The 16,709-nt window shown below is 37.5% G+C and overlaps 3 protein-coding genes across 7 annotated transcripts; all 3 read left to right on the top strand.

The window, feature by feature from the left end:
• The first annotated feature begins 97 nt into the window (after positions 1-97).
• LOC135605046 (serine/threonine-protein kinase Aurora-1-like) lies at positions 98-3,023 on the top strand. The gene is made up of 9 exons (XM_065094724.1): positions 98-221; positions 728-841; positions 1,056-1,202; positions 1,293-1,388; positions 1,581-1,676; positions 1,742-1,838; positions 1,931-2,048; positions 2,598-2,670; positions 2,780-3,023. Exons 1-9 carry the CDS (start codon positions 186-188, stop codon positions 2,879-2,881), a joined length of 879 nt encoding a protein of 292 aa, XP_064950796.1. The 5' UTR covers positions 98-185; the 3' UTR covers positions 2,882-3,023.
• Positions 3,024-4,531: 1,508 nt separating this feature from the next.
• On the top strand, positions 4,532-10,347 carry LOC135606137 (deSI-like protein At4g17486). 2 transcript variants are annotated; one of them, XM_065096959.1, is made up of 7 exons: positions 4,532-4,935; positions 8,586-8,644; positions 8,729-8,873; positions 8,978-9,058; positions 9,171-9,269; positions 9,889-10,046; positions 10,139-10,347. In XM_065096959.1, exons 1-7 carry the CDS (start codon positions 4,791-4,793, stop codon positions 10,256-10,258), a joined length of 807 nt encoding a protein of 268 aa, XP_064953031.1. In that variant the 5' UTR covers positions 4,532-4,790; the 3' UTR covers positions 10,259-10,347. The 2 variants fall into 2 exon arrangements, with proteins under 2 accessions (XP_064953031.1, XP_064953029.1); XM_065096957.1 differs by having other exon boundaries at positions 4,533-4,935; positions 8,586-8,873.
• A 1,619-nt stretch (positions 10,348-11,966) lies between these two features.
• On the top strand, positions 11,967-16,118 carry LOC103976434 (profilin). 4 transcript variants are annotated; one of them, XM_009391626.3, is made up of 4 exons: positions 11,978-12,197; positions 14,261-14,398; positions 15,128-15,233; positions 15,854-16,118. In XM_009391626.3, exons 1-4 carry the CDS (start codon positions 12,075-12,077, stop codon positions 15,916-15,918), a joined length of 432 nt encoding a protein of 143 aa, XP_009389901.1. In that variant the 5' UTR covers positions 11,978-12,074; the 3' UTR covers positions 15,919-16,118. The 4 variants fall into 4 exon arrangements, with proteins under 4 accessions (XP_009389903.1, XP_009389901.1, XP_009389900.1 ...); XM_009391625.3 differs by having other exon boundaries at positions 15,848-16,118; XM_009391627.3 differs by having other exon boundaries at positions 11,979-12,197; positions 15,832-16,118.
• The last annotated feature ends 591 nt before the right edge of the window (positions 16,119-16,709 follow it).

The following is a 16,709-nucleotide window of genomic DNA, read 5'->3' as shown; positions in this document are numbered from 1 at the left end:
TATAGTTTTGAAGGGTTATTAATTTTATTCACAACGCGGCCTCAGTTTGAAAAAAATGATCGGCTTCGCGCTTCCAAGTATTCGACCGTTGGAGCGCCGTCTCAAATACGATTCGATTGCTAACCCCACCCAATTCTTCCCTCCGCAATTCGCCCTCCGTCTCTCGATCCCTCCTCGATCACCCGATGCCGATCGCCGCCGAGCCACAGCAAGCAGAGAAGGTAATCGATGGGGATCTTGGGTTTTCCAGGGTTCCTTGCAAGGGAATACTTTGACGGGTTAGGGCTCATCTTCGCTTCTCCGTCAGATGGGCCGCCGTCCTCTTTCTATCCCACGTTTGGTTGTCTATTCTCGTGTCTTGTGGTTTGATCCTCCTCTTTTCTTCGTGAAAGTTAGGTTTTCGGATTCCAAATGTCCTTCCCTATACCGTGCCCTCTTTCTTGATTCCTTTTCCCACTATGATTCTTGCGGTCGTCTCAAGAAAATCTAGGGGTTTTGTGCTACGGTGGTGGCGGCGGATTCTTCTATTTGTCTGTTTGTTAGATAGCTACCGTAATCTGTTCGAGAACATATTAGAGTTTCGTAGTTGGTTTCCAAATTGGTTTTTTTTTTAAATTCCTGTGATAATGATTTGCTACGATATGGATTGAAAGTTGCCAATAATCTATTAGATGTGGAGCGTCACAGCTTTTATATGATACAATCTCACAAATATTTGTGATTGCAGTCTCCTCCGAAGGTTTCAGCCGCGGAGAGGCGATGGAAGGTTGATGATTTTGATATCGGCAAGCCTCTCGGAAGAGGAAAGTTTGGTCATGTCTACCTGGCCAGGGAAAAGAGGGTATGAACTATAGAATCATTTATCATATGGTCCTCCCTTTCAAACTAATAAGCATATCATAAGGCCTGCATTCTCCATGGCATGAATACTTGAATTTCGTTCTTATTTGGTCGATCCGATGAATGCTCAAACTCACTACACAAAGAACTTCCCCTTGCCAAGGTATGATTTTTATTCTATTACAGCTAACTTTTAGTGTCAAACTGGAAAACAGAGTAACCAAATTGTGGCATTGAAAGTGCTCTTCAAGAGCCAGCTCAAACAATCTCAAGTCGAGCATCAGGTGCGGCGTGAAGTGGAGATACAGAGTCACCTCCGGCATCCAAACATACTGCGCCTATACGGTTATTTCTATGATGAGGTTCGATCCCCTTTGTCATTTTCTATGTTTTAGTTGAATCTTGTTTTGCTAACTCAATTGACTGGCTTGGCTTTACCGTTTTTACTGTAGGCTCGTGTTTACTTGCTATTAGAATATGCGGAAAAAGGTGAACTTTACAAGGAATTGCAGAAGTGCACATACTTCAGTGAAAGGCGCACCGCTACTGTGAGTTCTCTCGATAGTGTATGAGTTAAACTATAATCATTCCTGTTTGGGCTGAGATATTATTCAGTGAAGTTTGCTTTCTAGTCATCTAACTTCAGCTGTGTTAACTTGCTTTATTTAATGAACTTGAGCCTCCAACCTCCCAATTTTTTTACCTTTTGCTGATCGGTTTGTGTGCTAACCGTTCATCAGTACATTTCATCTTTAGCGCGAGCTTTGATATACCTCCATGGGAAGCATGTGATACATAGAGATATCAAGCCAGAGAATATACTGATCGGGCTTCAGGTAGATCTTACTTGGTACCTCACAGACAAAGTTTGAAGTGGTTATGAAGTTGAATCATTGTACAGGGTGAGCTGAAAATTGCGGATTTTGGGTGGTCAGTTCGCGCGTTCAACCGCAGGCAGACCATGTGTGGAACACTGGATTACCTTCCACCTGAAATGGGTTTGTCAACTTTTGTCATGATCAATTTCTGTTATAAATTTTTTATCTAAAATTTGTCTTTGGTCTTTTTCCTGCATATATATTGGCCACAGTGGAAAGTGCAGAACATGATGCTAATGTGGATATTTGGAGCTTGGGCATATTATGCTACGAGTTCCTTTATGGGGTTCCCCCATTTGAAGCAAAGGAACATTCAGATACATACATAAGGTAAGCAAACAAAATGTGCCTGGTTTAAATGCTTCGCGAACAATATTCTGTTTAGGAGCGGAAGTACTTTGCTTACTGGGCTAAGATTTCATAGACACTGAAATCTTAAGTTGCTCTTAAGCTAATAAAAGAGAGATAATCGTAGATTTGTTGCTACATTCAAAATTTTTGTTCACAAAGAAATGAAAGTTGTTTGCTTCTAGCCAAAAAGAAGAAAAATAAGTTGGATGAGGCATACCTCCTCCACTTTGGAAAAATTTTAATCAATGTTAATCAATGATTCTAAATCTGTTTCACTATGAGCATGACAGCCCATGTTAATCAATGACCAAATGTATTTAGCTGGCTATCATGTGCTAAATTGCATCATTACCAATCATCATAGATATAAGAAGTTTATTGGTCAATTTTGTGGGCTACGCTGACATAAGAAGTTTATTGGTCAATTCTTCAAGTAATCTTATTTTCAAGTTTATCTGTCATATAGAAGATCAAAGCAAGTTCTGTATCACTATTTGAACTGGACTGCTGTTTACATTGCTGATTCAGGATAGTAAATGTTGATCTCAAGTTTCCCTCGATACCAATTGTTTCTCCTGGTGCAAAGGACCTTATCAGCCAGGTTCTTGATGATCTTCCATGTCTTTTTATTCCAACTTTTCCCTTTTTTTAGCTTCCACATATTACATATTTTATTCCCTTTCGTCAACATGAGTTTACATCTTCCGCAGATGCTTGTCAAAGATTCATCACAACGACTTCCACTTCACAGGCTGCTTCAGCATCCATGGATTGTCCAAAATGCAAATCCTTCGGGTGTTTACAGCGTCTGACCTGTGGTTCTTTGCCAATTTGGATGCCACTACATTTCTACTTTCATTCTGGAAGAATCTCTGGGTTAAAAGTTAGAGAGAGAGAGAGGATTTCACCTCCTCTTGACCTCACACACCCCATAGCACGAAGTAATTACCATCAATTCAGGGACTTTCTGATGAGGAAGAAAGGAAATACCATGGCAGATAAATAAATCTGTCTGTTTGCACTCTGTAGGCATCTGCTTCTCAATTTTTGCATTTTTTTAGAAAATATTTTTTCAGATTTGTGGAACCTACTTCACTTGTTTTATATTAAATCTTTTATATCAAATTAATTCTTGAATTATAATTTTATATTAATTAAATTAACTCATCATTTGTTGTCATTGGTATCCAGAGATTTTCCACATAAATATATCAGTTACTGGTTCAAATTGATTCTACAAGCTTTTAACTATCCAAAATCCATTTAAAGTTTTCCAAAAAAAAATATATTTTTTTTTTGTTTTTACTGATTTCAATTGACTAGTTAAACTATTAATAATGATAATGATGGAAGGATTTGATCGGCTAAATCTCATATTTTAGGGACTACCATTGCATGTATTTTCTACTTGGAGAAATGCCATTGATCATGAAGGAACAGATAGCCTAAACTTGTGCAAGAAATGTCATTGTTCTTAATAAAAATCCCTAATCTCGGAAAATAAAATATTAGTGAGGACCATTGAAATCATTAGATCACTTTAAGTCTAATCAACCCAATTAATCCACTAACAACTAGTTATAGAGTTTATTGAAAGAATTAAAAACCCTTTCAATTCTCGGTAAAAGAAGCTCCTTTAATTTCTGAAATATTTTCTATCAGAAAAAAAAAGCATATCTTTAGCTACTATGATCAAACATAGGGAACATTAAATAAATACTACTCTTATCTCTAAGGAGAGATCTTCCTATGTCTAGTGAGGAGGTTAGGTGTTCCGATGCAAGCATCTATCTAGCACACCCAGATTATATAATTCATTGAATGAAGAAGTAAAATTAAAAATACTATTTATTTTTGATATATAATTTCGAATGATACCATCCGGTATGGGACGGTACGTACCGGTCCGACTACATATCAGTACGCGGACTACTACCGAAAGGATCGTGCTATGGTATTACAGTAATATACGGAAGCAGTGCTACAGTACTACAGTAAGAGAAAATCATCACTCGTTAAGCCTTGGTGTACGGTTCGATATACCCCTGATGTATCGTTCGGTACGTCGGTACCGTACCATACCGAGCCAACCTCGAAACACCACCGATATAGTACGGTATTGCATACCATACTTAATGACTTGGAAAGTGAATGGACCAAATTAAATATTTCAAGAATTGACTATATAATTCATTTATAATCTAAAAAAGCAAAAGTGGTATCTCAAACTGAATTTGCTATGTTTACCATAAATAATTTTAAAATAACATAAAACCATAATGATGAAGAACTTTACCGATACATATACATATATATATATATATATATATATATATATATAAATCAAGGAAATAATACTTTGTATAGATTTTGACATGTTTAATGTATTTATGCATGTATAAAGGTATAAAGCTGGACTATATACACGTAACCAATGTCCCTATAAGATGGCATATGGACATATGTCAGGCTCGTTACTCGATATTTCTCGCGACCGCAGCCGCCCCTCCACTTCCGTTCTCGAGGGGTGAATCGACAGCATCGCCCGAAGACGAGAGAGTAGTGGGAAGAGGGGAGAGGGAGAAGTGGTGAGAGAGAGAGAGAGAGAGAGAGAGAGAGAGAGAGAGAGAGGCTCCTCCTCCTCCTTTATTTCGCGATTTTCGAGAAACCCTATTTCATCAGCGATCACCGGGGTCTCCTCGTCGGACCCATTCCTGTTCCATGGGGTCCGTTATGTCCTCGGGGGGGTCGCCTTCCAAAGGCAATGCCGCTCTAAGCCCCGTGGTGCTCAACGTCTACGATCTCACCCCCTTGAACAACTACGTGCGGTGGCTCGGCATCGGCATCTTTCACTCCGGCATCGAAGGTGAGTGCCCATATCTCCTGTTTCCCTAAAATGTTCGATTTTAGTTCTTTCTGTAAGATGTTGCTGGTGAATTAGATAGCTTGTGTTGGATTAGGGCTTGCCTTCTTGGAACCGATGTTGAGATTCAATGTGTTTAGTGGAGCCCTCGCGATCGGAAGGAGTTATGTTTCTGAATTGGGATTGTTGTCGCATTTTTCAATTTTGTGTCATATGATAAAGCAGTTAAAGTTGATTTGGGGAACTTTAGATTCAATTGAATATCTAGAAATCGGGCTACTGACGATAGGAAATCAAGAACTGGATGGACGAGAATATCTGGCTGTACAGATTTAATGGTCTTAATTCTGTTACACATATTCTTTGTGGTGGTACTTGGGAAATGGAGTTTCACATTATTACCAGATGCAACATACGGGTACAAGTGAAGTTAAAGACGAATTGAAGTGAAGAAGAAGGTAAAGGAAGTGGCTTGTAATTTTCTTCATTGTGATTGCTGTTGGAGCAGATATAAAATTACTCGTAGTGGATCTATTTATTCAGGATTACTACATTCCTTAAAACATCATGATTAATACAAGTAATTCTTTAATCACAGTTAGGAAGCAGTTTCCACAACCTGTTGGATCCAGGATAAATAGGATTAGCATCTGAAACCAGTATAAACAGAGCCAGGAGAGCAGCTTTGTTCATGTCCAAGTTCTTTTTTTTTCTAAGCTTAAAATACATCGATTAGGATGATTTTCCAGACAAGATTTCAATTTCTTCTTGGCAATGTGTACCAGAAAACTTGAAAATTAGGTTCCTTTGAAAAATTGTTTCTGGTACCTAAAGGTTTTGTGGATGGGTAATTTTATCCTGCAGCATATGTTCAGTGTTGACACCATGGAGAGGCTATATACTATCTATGGATGTACCAGTTGATCACATGGCCTTATCTTTTCTAGGACGAGAAGAATGGGGACAGATATATAGTTCTTTAAGCAAGAAAGATTAAGAAATTTGCAAAATATTCCCCTTTCCAGATTTTCAAGTCTTCCCATATAATCTTATCATGTTTTAAGTCTTTCCAGATTATCAAATATTTGATTGAATGTTTTATTAATAAAAATAAGTGGCTATTTTAAATGGCAATCTCCTGTCATATACAATTGTACACATAATGCAAGGCATGCTGTTGTGGTAAATATTTGCCATGCACTTTATTTTTACTGCTGATTCATTCTGCTACAACCTAAGCAGTGAAATGATAAGAAGCTGTGCTAGTTTTAGTAGGCAAAAATATCTCAATTTTGTTTCATATTGATAGGGTAAATATGCAATAATCACATTTAAAATTAACCACACGAAGGCTCTAATACGAAGTATATTGACTGAGTAAGTCTTTTGGCTCAAATAACTTGCATAGAGTGGGAGTACTCTCCTTAGGTTCGATTAACTGGTTCAAACCAAACTGAATCAATTTTAATTCAAAAGATATCAGTCTGATGAGTTCACTACCCCTAGCCCTTAATTGATACAAACCAATTAACTAAACCATCCCAAAGGTCTAATTTTACAAATGATGTGGGTTCAATTTCACAAATCTTGTCGTGTCGACTGAATTGGATCAAGATTTTGATTCGGTTCAATTGAACTGAACCGGTTCATTTGAAAATAATTTTTAAAATTACTTAAAATTATAAACCAGTTAATCGGTTAACTGAACCATATTAACCGTGTTTGAATCGGTTCGAGTTCGAACTACATTACTTTAATCAAACCGAACCGAAAAAATTTTCAGTTTGGTTCAGCGCTTAACAGTTTGGATTGTATCTGTTTAACACCCATAAAATCACGATCAAGATCATACAATCATAGAGAGCCCAGTCACTTAAAAGGGAGTTATCTCGGTTGTCTCACTATAGCTTGCGAGTTGATTGGTTGACTTTATCAATTTGTATGAGTCAGACTGAAATAATGTGTCATCTTTCTTTTTTTTTTTCTTTTGTTCTTTTAATCTAAACAATCACCTCCTCTTCCTATGTGATGCAACACGGTTTTAATTTATTTTTATAATAATTTTTTAGTTTACAAGTTATTATGTAAATATTTATAAGTTGTCAAATGACAATATCTTTTGTTCCCTTATGTTAGTTACCAAAATTGCCTAAGGGAAAGGGAAAAAGGGCAAAGAAAAGAAGGAATGAGACAAATCTTAGGCTTGATTGAGTTTTTTAAGGAAAAGGGATGGATTTAAATCTTGAATTTGATTTAAGATTTTGCTCTCATAAGGAAGTATCTTATGCCAACAATAACAAAGCCGTAAAATCCTAATAATCTGGGGTAGCTACGTTTATCTTTTATCACATTGAGATATATGAAAAAATAAAAATCTTATATTTCGCTAAGTCACGATTATTTAAATCTTATTTATAGTTTCTATCAAGGTTCGTAATACCGTACCGTACCGGTTTTTCGACCTGGGCTCGGTACCGGTACGGTACGGTATATCGAGCGGTATACCCACGTGTGCCAAGTACTGTAGCACTGCTACAGTGCTACAGTGCACTCGGACCGGTAACAGGCGGTCCGCGTATCGGCAACCTGTCGGACCGGTACGTACCGCCCGTACCGGGCGGTACAGTTCGGTACTACAGACCCTGGTTTCTATTATCATTTGAAAGTTACTTAAAAAAAAATACTTTTTATTAGAAAAAAAAACGATTACAACCTATGCTTGCAGCATCAACACTAAAAAAAGAAGAAATGGATCAGGCTATTGATCCATCCACAAAAAAAAAGGCTTTGCAGAAAGCGCAAACTTAGCCAACCAGTCTGCACACCGATTTGGAAGTTTCTTCTTATTAGAAAATTTTATAGAGAAAGATGCCTATCAGTTAGATATTTTATCAACAAGGAAAACTATTTGCCAAAACAAGCATAGAAATGCATCCTTCTTGAAGAAGGAAAAATGAAATGATTGATATGTTTTGATTTATATAATATAATTTTAATTCTATTTATTCCTTGTTATGATATTTTTTATTATTTTTCTTAGGGGTATACAAAAAAGAAACGAGATTGTAACGGGTATCAATCAATGAATAAACTAATAAGTAATTCTTTCTCCAAATCATACTTCCTTGGTTGCCATAGTAGATAGAAACAGATTGAATAAATTAAAACAGAGATAGATGAAAAGAGAACAAAGAAGCCACGAAAATGGAAAGGTAAAAAGTCACATACATACTTGGTTGCCATTGTAGGTGATACCTTGACTAGTGAGAACAGGTCCCTCTGCTTGATCTGTCGGGCAAGTGCTTTCTGAATTTGTTGGCAGCAAACAGCTGCTGTTCAAGAAAACCTAGACAGAGACTTGAAGAATCATAACTGGGGCTATTGAGTTCTGTTCCAATGTCTACATCGTTCACTGAAGCCTACAAGAAAAGAATCTTGTTCATCAAATTTATGTTTCATTTAAAACATGTGGTTTGCATGCTGTCATCCTCTTGAATAAGAACATTCCAAGCAAGGCTCCACCTTGTAAGATCAGGAATTTATGAAAAATATAATTACCTATGGAATGCTCATTCTTCGTAAATGAATTTTCTAGTTGAGGACTTAGCGTACCTTTATATGATGATCACTGACATCTAATTGCTTTGAAACAGTCCATGAACTGGAGTATGGGTTTGGAGCACATGATTTCCCTACGAGCGGTGTGTTTGAGGTGGAACCAAAGACTTGCCCGGGTTTTCTATATAGATGTTCCATTTTGTTGGGTCATACAAGTATGCCTCCATCTGAGTTTCAGGCATTTATAGAAAGCATTGCCACAGAGTATCATGGAGACACCTATCACCTCATTTCAAAAAATTGCAATCACTTCACAGATGATGTCAGCAAGAGACTGACAGGAAGACCAATTCCACTGTGGGTTAACAGGCTTGCAGGACTAGGTAATTTGGTATTAATTTCCTTAATAGTCTTTGCGCCTTCAGGATACATTTTTTATATTCCTGAAAGAGGCTTTTAGGTATGGTGATTTAATTTTTCTGTGTAGGTGCAATTTGTAATTGTCTACTACCTGAAAGCCTTCGTTTGCCAGCTGTCAAACAGATAGCCGAATACCAGGGTTTATCAGGTTAGTGAAGAAATGTGATCTTTGGTTACCTTGGCTAAAGCAAAGTTGTTATAAAGAATGATGATGATGCATATTAGTTGTATATATTATTAACTTTTTGTTTATCCTCTAGAGGATGGATCGGAGTTCTTGTCAGTGATCACCGCGACCACACATGATCCTCTAGAGAGTGATGATGCAGATCAAGAGAAATATCTTTTTTTGCGATCTGGTGGGGAGCAGCTAACTATCATGAAATCGGTCCCCAAGTGAAACTTTCTTAGCCATGCTAAATCACTAGAAGTTGGGGCTTCCCTTAACAATGGTGTACTATGGCGCCATTAGTGTTTCTGTAATCTTGCAGCAAAGTGATTCCTTTTTACCCTGTTTATATATTTATTTGTAGTAGGCTGCTAGCCTGCTACACCTAGTAATGGCGTTCTTCTTGATTTTCTGCTCATTCTTTTTCAGCTGCTTTTGTTGGTGTAAAAGTTTGCACCTGTAATTCTGTAATTTTTCAGTTGGATAATCTGTAGAAAAACTGGGAGTTTCAACTTTTGTGATGTCTGTCTTTGCATGTGTGGAAAAATTCTTTTTTACTGTTCCTTTTTCATCACCTTCAATCCATTTCCTTCTTTTCTTCCACTGGACTCAAATATCTTCCACTAGAATGATATATTTCTGAATCCCAATTTTGCTTCTTAGAACTTGTCTAGTCGATCTTTCCTAGATGTAACCAAGATGATTTTTGGGAGCACATCATGCCGATTAGGAATAAATGGTGGTTCTCTTATTTTGTGATCTATTATATCAAAGAACAATGCTTGATGAACTAAGGATTCTTTGTTCAGGTGTTGGAGGGGGATTACTGCTTCGCAAGAGAGAAGTACCGCTGCTCCTCGTCGGTAATCATCAAGCTGATGCAAAAGAAATCATGATCTTTTTGTTTACAGATAGTAAAGGAGGTCTGCTGCCACATAAAAAATTACTACTGCTTCCTGGTGAAGAGGTTCTTCAACTCCTGGAATACTTGTTTGTTGCAGGCATATTACAATACTTTGGTTAAAATCATGATCTTAAGAGTTGCCTCTGTATCTCCAGAAAAGAGATGTAAAAGAGTGGGATGTTTCCCGGAGATCCATTGAGAGCTCTCTCCTGCAGTCATCCACAAATTTTCAAGCTAACATCAAAGACTGGAAGAATGATCGATTGGAATACTAGATTGAGACTGAGCTTATTGTAAAAGTTGACAAGGTATGGAATTGTTTTCAGTTCACATAAATGCAACGAAAGATATAGCAACTATCAAAGGTATTTGATGCTGATGGATATTAATCAGGGATATATTTTTTTCTAAGCATGGCATGATGATATCATATTAAAATTTTGATCAATGTCATTTTGAGTTGAAATACTTCAATCAATAAAAGACATATCTTAATATTGGGTCACATAATCAATAAAATACAGAAACATTGCACCAGGTGCCATTATTGCTGCAACCATGAACACCTGCAGCTTCTGATGGCAAGACACCTTTTAAGGGACAACTCTGCCTCCTCCTATTTCTGTAAGCCAGCAGGTGTGGATGTACCATTTGATTCTGTTCAACTTTTTATGAGATGTGGTGGGTCATGCAAATGCATGCATTTGGTGGAACAAAATGTTCCTTTAAGATATCAAACAATTGATCTTTAAAGCAACTTATATATACATATACATATATGTATATATGTATATATATATATATAATGAATAAAATGTGATCTCTATGGAATTATATGTTTGTAGCAATAAAGATAAGATGCATAAATGGATGCACTCATCTTTGCTTTGAGATTGCCTATTATAGCTCATGTATGAAATTTATATGGGAAATTTTTTTTTATTTCTCTTCCCCAACTTAGATGGCATTATTATTATAGCAATTGATCCTTGTAAAACTTGAAATAATTTATGTATATCTTTGTATATTAAAATTTTATAGGATATCACTTCCAGTAATATTATAAAAAACACAAATTAAACACTACTAATTATAATTGCGAAAGAGCAATTTGAACTAAAAAGTTAAATTGCAAACATATTCTTAAAATTAGAATTCCAATATTTTCTACTCTGGCAATGGCATAAAAATCAAGAGATAAAAAGATAACATAAGTTAAATACAGAAATCATTGATTTCATATGTAGCAATTTTTGGTGCAAGCAAACAAGAAATTAAAGGTAATGATTTTCCTCTAATTGTGTCGAGAATTGATGGTCCAGATGTCTCATCACAAGTCATCATCATCACGCTATTACATCTTGTCCGTTCATTTATGTTAGTTCTTTACCTGTAACTAACTGCATGAAGCTTTGTTGACGATTTTTCTAAAAAATATTTTTATTTTGGATATTTTCTAAACAGTTATCCTTATTTTAATTTATTCAAATCATACCCCTAATTCATAAAAGCCCAAAATTTCCACCCTCTTACACCATCGCGTACTCCGTCGCCGCCGTCGCCGTCGCCGGCTGCCCCGCTGCCGCCTCCTCCTTGCACCGCTTTCGCTCCCTTTGACACGCCAGAGCCGTCGCTCGCAGCCCTTGCGCGAGGAAGGAAGGGGCGCGAGGGCTGCCATCGGCCTGCTGGCCGCGCCTGCACCTCCGCGCGTGGGCTGACCCCGCCTTCCGCCCCCGTTCGCGCGTGGGTTGGTCTCGCCTGTGCCTCTGCGCGCTGGCTGGCCCCGCCCACCGCCCCCCTCCCCTCCCTTGGCTGCCTGCCACTGTGCTCGCGCGACACACCGGGTCCGGCGAGGGCGCAGCGGCAGTGGAAGTGGGGTAGAGCGGAAGGGGTAATTTGGGTAGTGTATGAATTACGATGTATGATTTGAAAATAATTAAAATTAAGATAACTGTTTAGAAAATATCCAAAATAAAAGTATTTCGATGACACCCATCACTTGAGAGAGAAAGAGAAGAGAGAGAGAGAGAGAGAGAGAGAGATTGCAGGAGCAACAGCAGGAGAGGAGAAAGGGAGGGAGAGCGAGAGAGGATGTCGTGGCAAGCATACGTCGACGACCATCTGATGTGCGAGATCGACGGGCAGCATCTCACGGCGGCCGCCATCCTCGGCCACGACGGCAGTGTCTGGGCACAGAGCGCTTCCTTCCCTCAGGTCCGAGTTCCCTCGTTTGATCCCTATCCTGCGTTCTCGATCTCGTGATGGATAACGGGGAAGAAGGATCTGATGCCCGCTCTCCCCTTCGATCTGCCCTCTTTTTCGACTGTCTGTTTCTGAGCTCGATTGGAGTCTATTCGATTTGAGAGATCTGATGGTTAACCGCTAGAAAATGGATTCATTTATGCAGTTACTCCTTCAATCTGTTTTCTTTAGGGTTTTCGTTTCCTTGTCGCTTGGTGGATAGAGTTCTATTCGCTAGTGTCGGAAGCGATCATCCCTCGTTTCTTTCTGGAAGGAGTGTTCTGGAGCTTGGAAGATTTTCGAGCTTGTATGTCATGGAATCGGATGGACTCTGACAATCCTTTATTTGTTGACGAACATGCTTTTTCTTTGGATGTTTACATTAATCATATCTTCGATCTGCACCAAGTTGATCTTGTCTATCAGCTAGAAAAAAGAAAATATCTTACTTGCTGGTGATCCTTGTGGTATCACAATCTATCAACATATTAGTTGTAGAATAATCAGGTGATTGTGTAAGCGTCAGAAATTGATGGAGATTAGTTTAGTGGCCAAACGTTTCTAATGCACGGGTCAGAATCGGAGGGCTTTCGGTGCTTCCTATCATATGTGACTGTGGGATTTTTGTTTTACCCCTTTGATCATATCTGATGCGACCTAGGTTAAGTGAATAGATGAATTACAAGCATTGATCTTTTGGGACGTACCCATGTATGAATGGATGGATTACAGGTATTGATACTCTGGGAGGTGATGGGATGATACTATTCATGCCCTTTGATGCTCCACCATCAATTAGTGTTTTTATGAGTTTTGAGGTTGTTTTTGGTCATCCTTCCAAGTAAGATGAGGAGGAGCCCACTAGGGTTTGGTATTGTGTAACATATGGCACTTCCGAGCACCTCAGAGTCTTCACATGCTGGGGACTTTTATGTACTCATTGTCTAAATATGTTCAACCTACCAACAAGAAGAATCTCAAGAATGTGGTTAGCAGTGTTCTTCTGCCCTCAAGTGAAACTCTGATGTGCTTGGTAGCTTTTACATGTCGAGAGAGAGAGAGAGAGAGAGAGAGAGAGAGAGAGAGTTCATAACGAGAGGAACGGGGGCTGCTGAGTGGGAGGTCCCCTTCTGATTTTGTATGTTATGTTCATATCGAGATTTTACATTTTCTTCTTTTATAACACTTCACATAAATAATAAAAGAACACTTTTTGGCCTGTCAATGTATATTTATCTTGTTGCAACTTAAGAAGTTCAGATGTGGAACATTCTTTGTGTTTATATGTGGCATATCTAGGAACATAATAATCATGTTGTTCTAACTTAGCTAATCCTGCCCTTTTTTATGTTTGAATTGGATTTTTGTTGTATGAAAGCTGTGAATCATGGATATTTCATAATCCATGCCATCATGTAATCAAGACATATCAATTACTGATGTTCATTGGATTCTACATAGAAATGTATGTCGGATGCTTTGCTGAAGTTTTTTTAGTTAATAATTACAAAGAATTCAATACAGAAATAACCATAGATATTATCATACAAGAGTATGTTTAGAATCTGTGAAATGCAATTATATGTGAGCAATAAATTTTGTCATCATTTTAAGGGTGTATTATACCCTGTTATTTCAAGTCTTGCATTTGTGTGTGCCAATAATTACATATGCCTATCATTGCTTCATGACTCAAGTAAGAAGGCCTCAGTTCATTGCAACATGTAGAAGGGTTGAGAAAAGAAAGAGCAGGGGCATAAGAGAAGATATAGTGCAACGAGTAGATTTCTGTACAGTTATTTTCCCCTTGTTTTTAGTTGGGTAGAGTTTTAAAGAAAATATTTAGTGAATTAATCAGTCATTTCAGCTATCAGTTTTCTGGAAAACAATATGGAGCTTTAAGCAGTTCTTTTTACTGGACTGCCAACGTATGCATATAAGACAACAGACATGATCATGGTGTTGCACAGCATTGTCATTGTGTATATTTTGATATATATATCATCTGTTAATAGAATCATGTCTTCTCAATACAGTTTAAACCAGAAGAGATTACTGCAATCATGACCGACTTTGATGAGCCAGGGTCTCTTGCACCAACTGGGTTATATCTTGGTGGGACAAAGTACATGGTAATCCAAGGCGAGCCAGGTGCTGTTATTCGAGGGAAGAAGGTCAGTGGTCTATGTCATTCATGAGCTGAAATGCATTTTTGAATATCTAATTTACATTTATGTTTCTAATATGACCTATATACTTGCTCTGAAATGCCATTAAGAAGCCGCATAAACAGAAGTTTGAAAATTGCAAGCTGGCATTTCTTATTTAAGCATTTAAAATTCATCTGTTGTAGCGAGCATCACGAATAGTTTAGTCATCTTTTTGGACATTATCTTTCTGAGATTTGGTCGTTACCAATGGATAATCTATCAACTGGTTTTGGTAACACACTTTTAATGATTTAATATAGATTTGACCAATAATATTCTTTACTCTTATTATGTTCACTTTTAGAGCACATTTATACTTCATCTAAATATTGTGTAACACATCATCAACCAGTTCTCTATTTTGTTCACGTGACATAATCTTGGTATTATTGTGTAGGGATAAACTCAGCTATATTCTTCTGAAGTTACCAGTCCTGGTTGTTTTATCTAAAAATGGTCAAGTAGAATGATGCTACTTTTGATCTATTGGTTGTGTTGATTTCATAGATTAATTGATTATTAGTGTAATGTGCCATAACCAGATTCATTTTATAAACTCTAATGAGCACCTAGTTCTTTGGTTCAAAGCTCACGAGCATCAACAAGCATTCAGAGAGCAACCAAAATTTTTGTGTGTGTACTGATGACCTGATTTTGAATACTTTCTTTGACTTCTCAAACAATGACTTGCAGGGTACTGGTGGTGTCACTGTCAAGAAAACCAATCTGGCCTTGATCATTGGCATATACGATGAACCAATGACGGGTGGCCAGTGCAACATGGTCGTCGAGAGGCTTGGTGATTATCTTTATGACCAGGCTTTTTAAATTCGGTGTGGATGCATCCTATTTAGATATTTCCCATAATTCCTGGAACAGGCTTGCGATCTACCTGATATTTCCTTGAGTGCAATAAATAATCAGCTCGAAATCATGTTGGAAATTTGATGCAAGTCCTGTTAGTATCATTGTCATGCTAGGGTCAACATTTCTGTGTGGTGATGTGTGTGGAAGTTTTGGATGTAGATTTGACTTATATGTGCATGATTATGTATAGGTGATGATGCTGGTGACTTAGTTTGCACATGTCTTCCTCTCTGATTTATCTTGAAATCATCTTTGGTCTTTAGAAAGTGTTGCATTAAGATTACTATATGACTCTTTAATGTGGTATCTTTACATATCCTGGATTTGCTAGTCATGATTTTGACTGTGTCTTGACAGAATGATTTTAAGAATAATTGTATTTGTACATTGTAGACATTTATTTAGAATTTACTTATCTTGTAAATCACTGAACTATACTGTTAGTCTTGAAGTCAATATGTATCCGCATCGTGGAGATAGCTCGGAAAATGATAATCCATAGATAGATCAACAACTGATCTTAATTGCAGAGACAATTTGTCTTAGTTGCAGAGTCCAAGATTATCATTGAGATGAGGATCGCCAAGGCCTTGGCACATTGCTTGCGGAGCAGTTAGGAAGGACAATGGGGATCATGAGAAGATCGATTTTGGATGTGTCCCAAACTGTGGTCTCTCCTTGGACTAAGAAAGCCTTTTGGAAGCGAAGAGGGAGAAAATCCCCTTGCTAAGGTTGAATTCTTTGCTGTTTATAGACGTGGCTTCCTAATCGCTTGTGTTTGTTTATGAAAATATTTCTCGAGTATTTTCCGTTGCCATTGATTACGACATCGTGAATCTTGTTTAATTGAAGTTGTTATTTTTCAACGTTTATTATGTTTATGAAAATATTTCTCGAGTCATTCTAAGAAAAAACATTTTCAGTTACCATCGATTTTGACAGCGTGAGTCTTGTTTAATTGAAGTTGTCATTTTTCAACGCTTGTGTTTATGAAAATGGTTCTCGAGTCATTCTTGATTCAAAGAAAGAATATTTTGGGTTGCCATTGATCTTGACATCGTGAGTCTTGTTTAACTGAACTTGTCGCTTGTGTTTACGAAAATATTTCTCGAGTCAAAGAAAGAATATTTTCTGCTACCGTTGATTGTGATAACGTGAATAGTGCTTTTGGATGTGAATTTTGTTTCTGCTACTTAAAAGATAAAAAAGAGACTTCGACCTGAAAATGAAGTACTCTAAGCAACCATATTTGGGTATCTTGTGCTAAACATGTAAATAATTCAAACAAAGAAACAAACACATTCTTGGTCCTGCTTTGTGGTTAGCCCATATGCTTTGCATTGATCTAAATAATTGCACATTCTTCAAAGAGATAATCAATAATTGTCACCATGAATTTTTACCATGA

This window comes from Musa acuminata, chromosome BXJ2-2 (genome assembly GCF_036884655.1).
Source record: "Musa acuminata AAA Group cultivar baxijiao chromosome BXJ2-2, Cavendish_Baxijiao_AAA, whole genome shotgun sequence".
NCBI classification, from domain to species: domain Eukaryota; kingdom Viridiplantae; phylum Streptophyta; class Magnoliopsida; order Zingiberales; family Musaceae; genus Musa; species Musa acuminata.
Note: the sequence above shows the minus strand (reverse complement) of the source record. Positions and strands in the feature narration are given on the sequence as shown.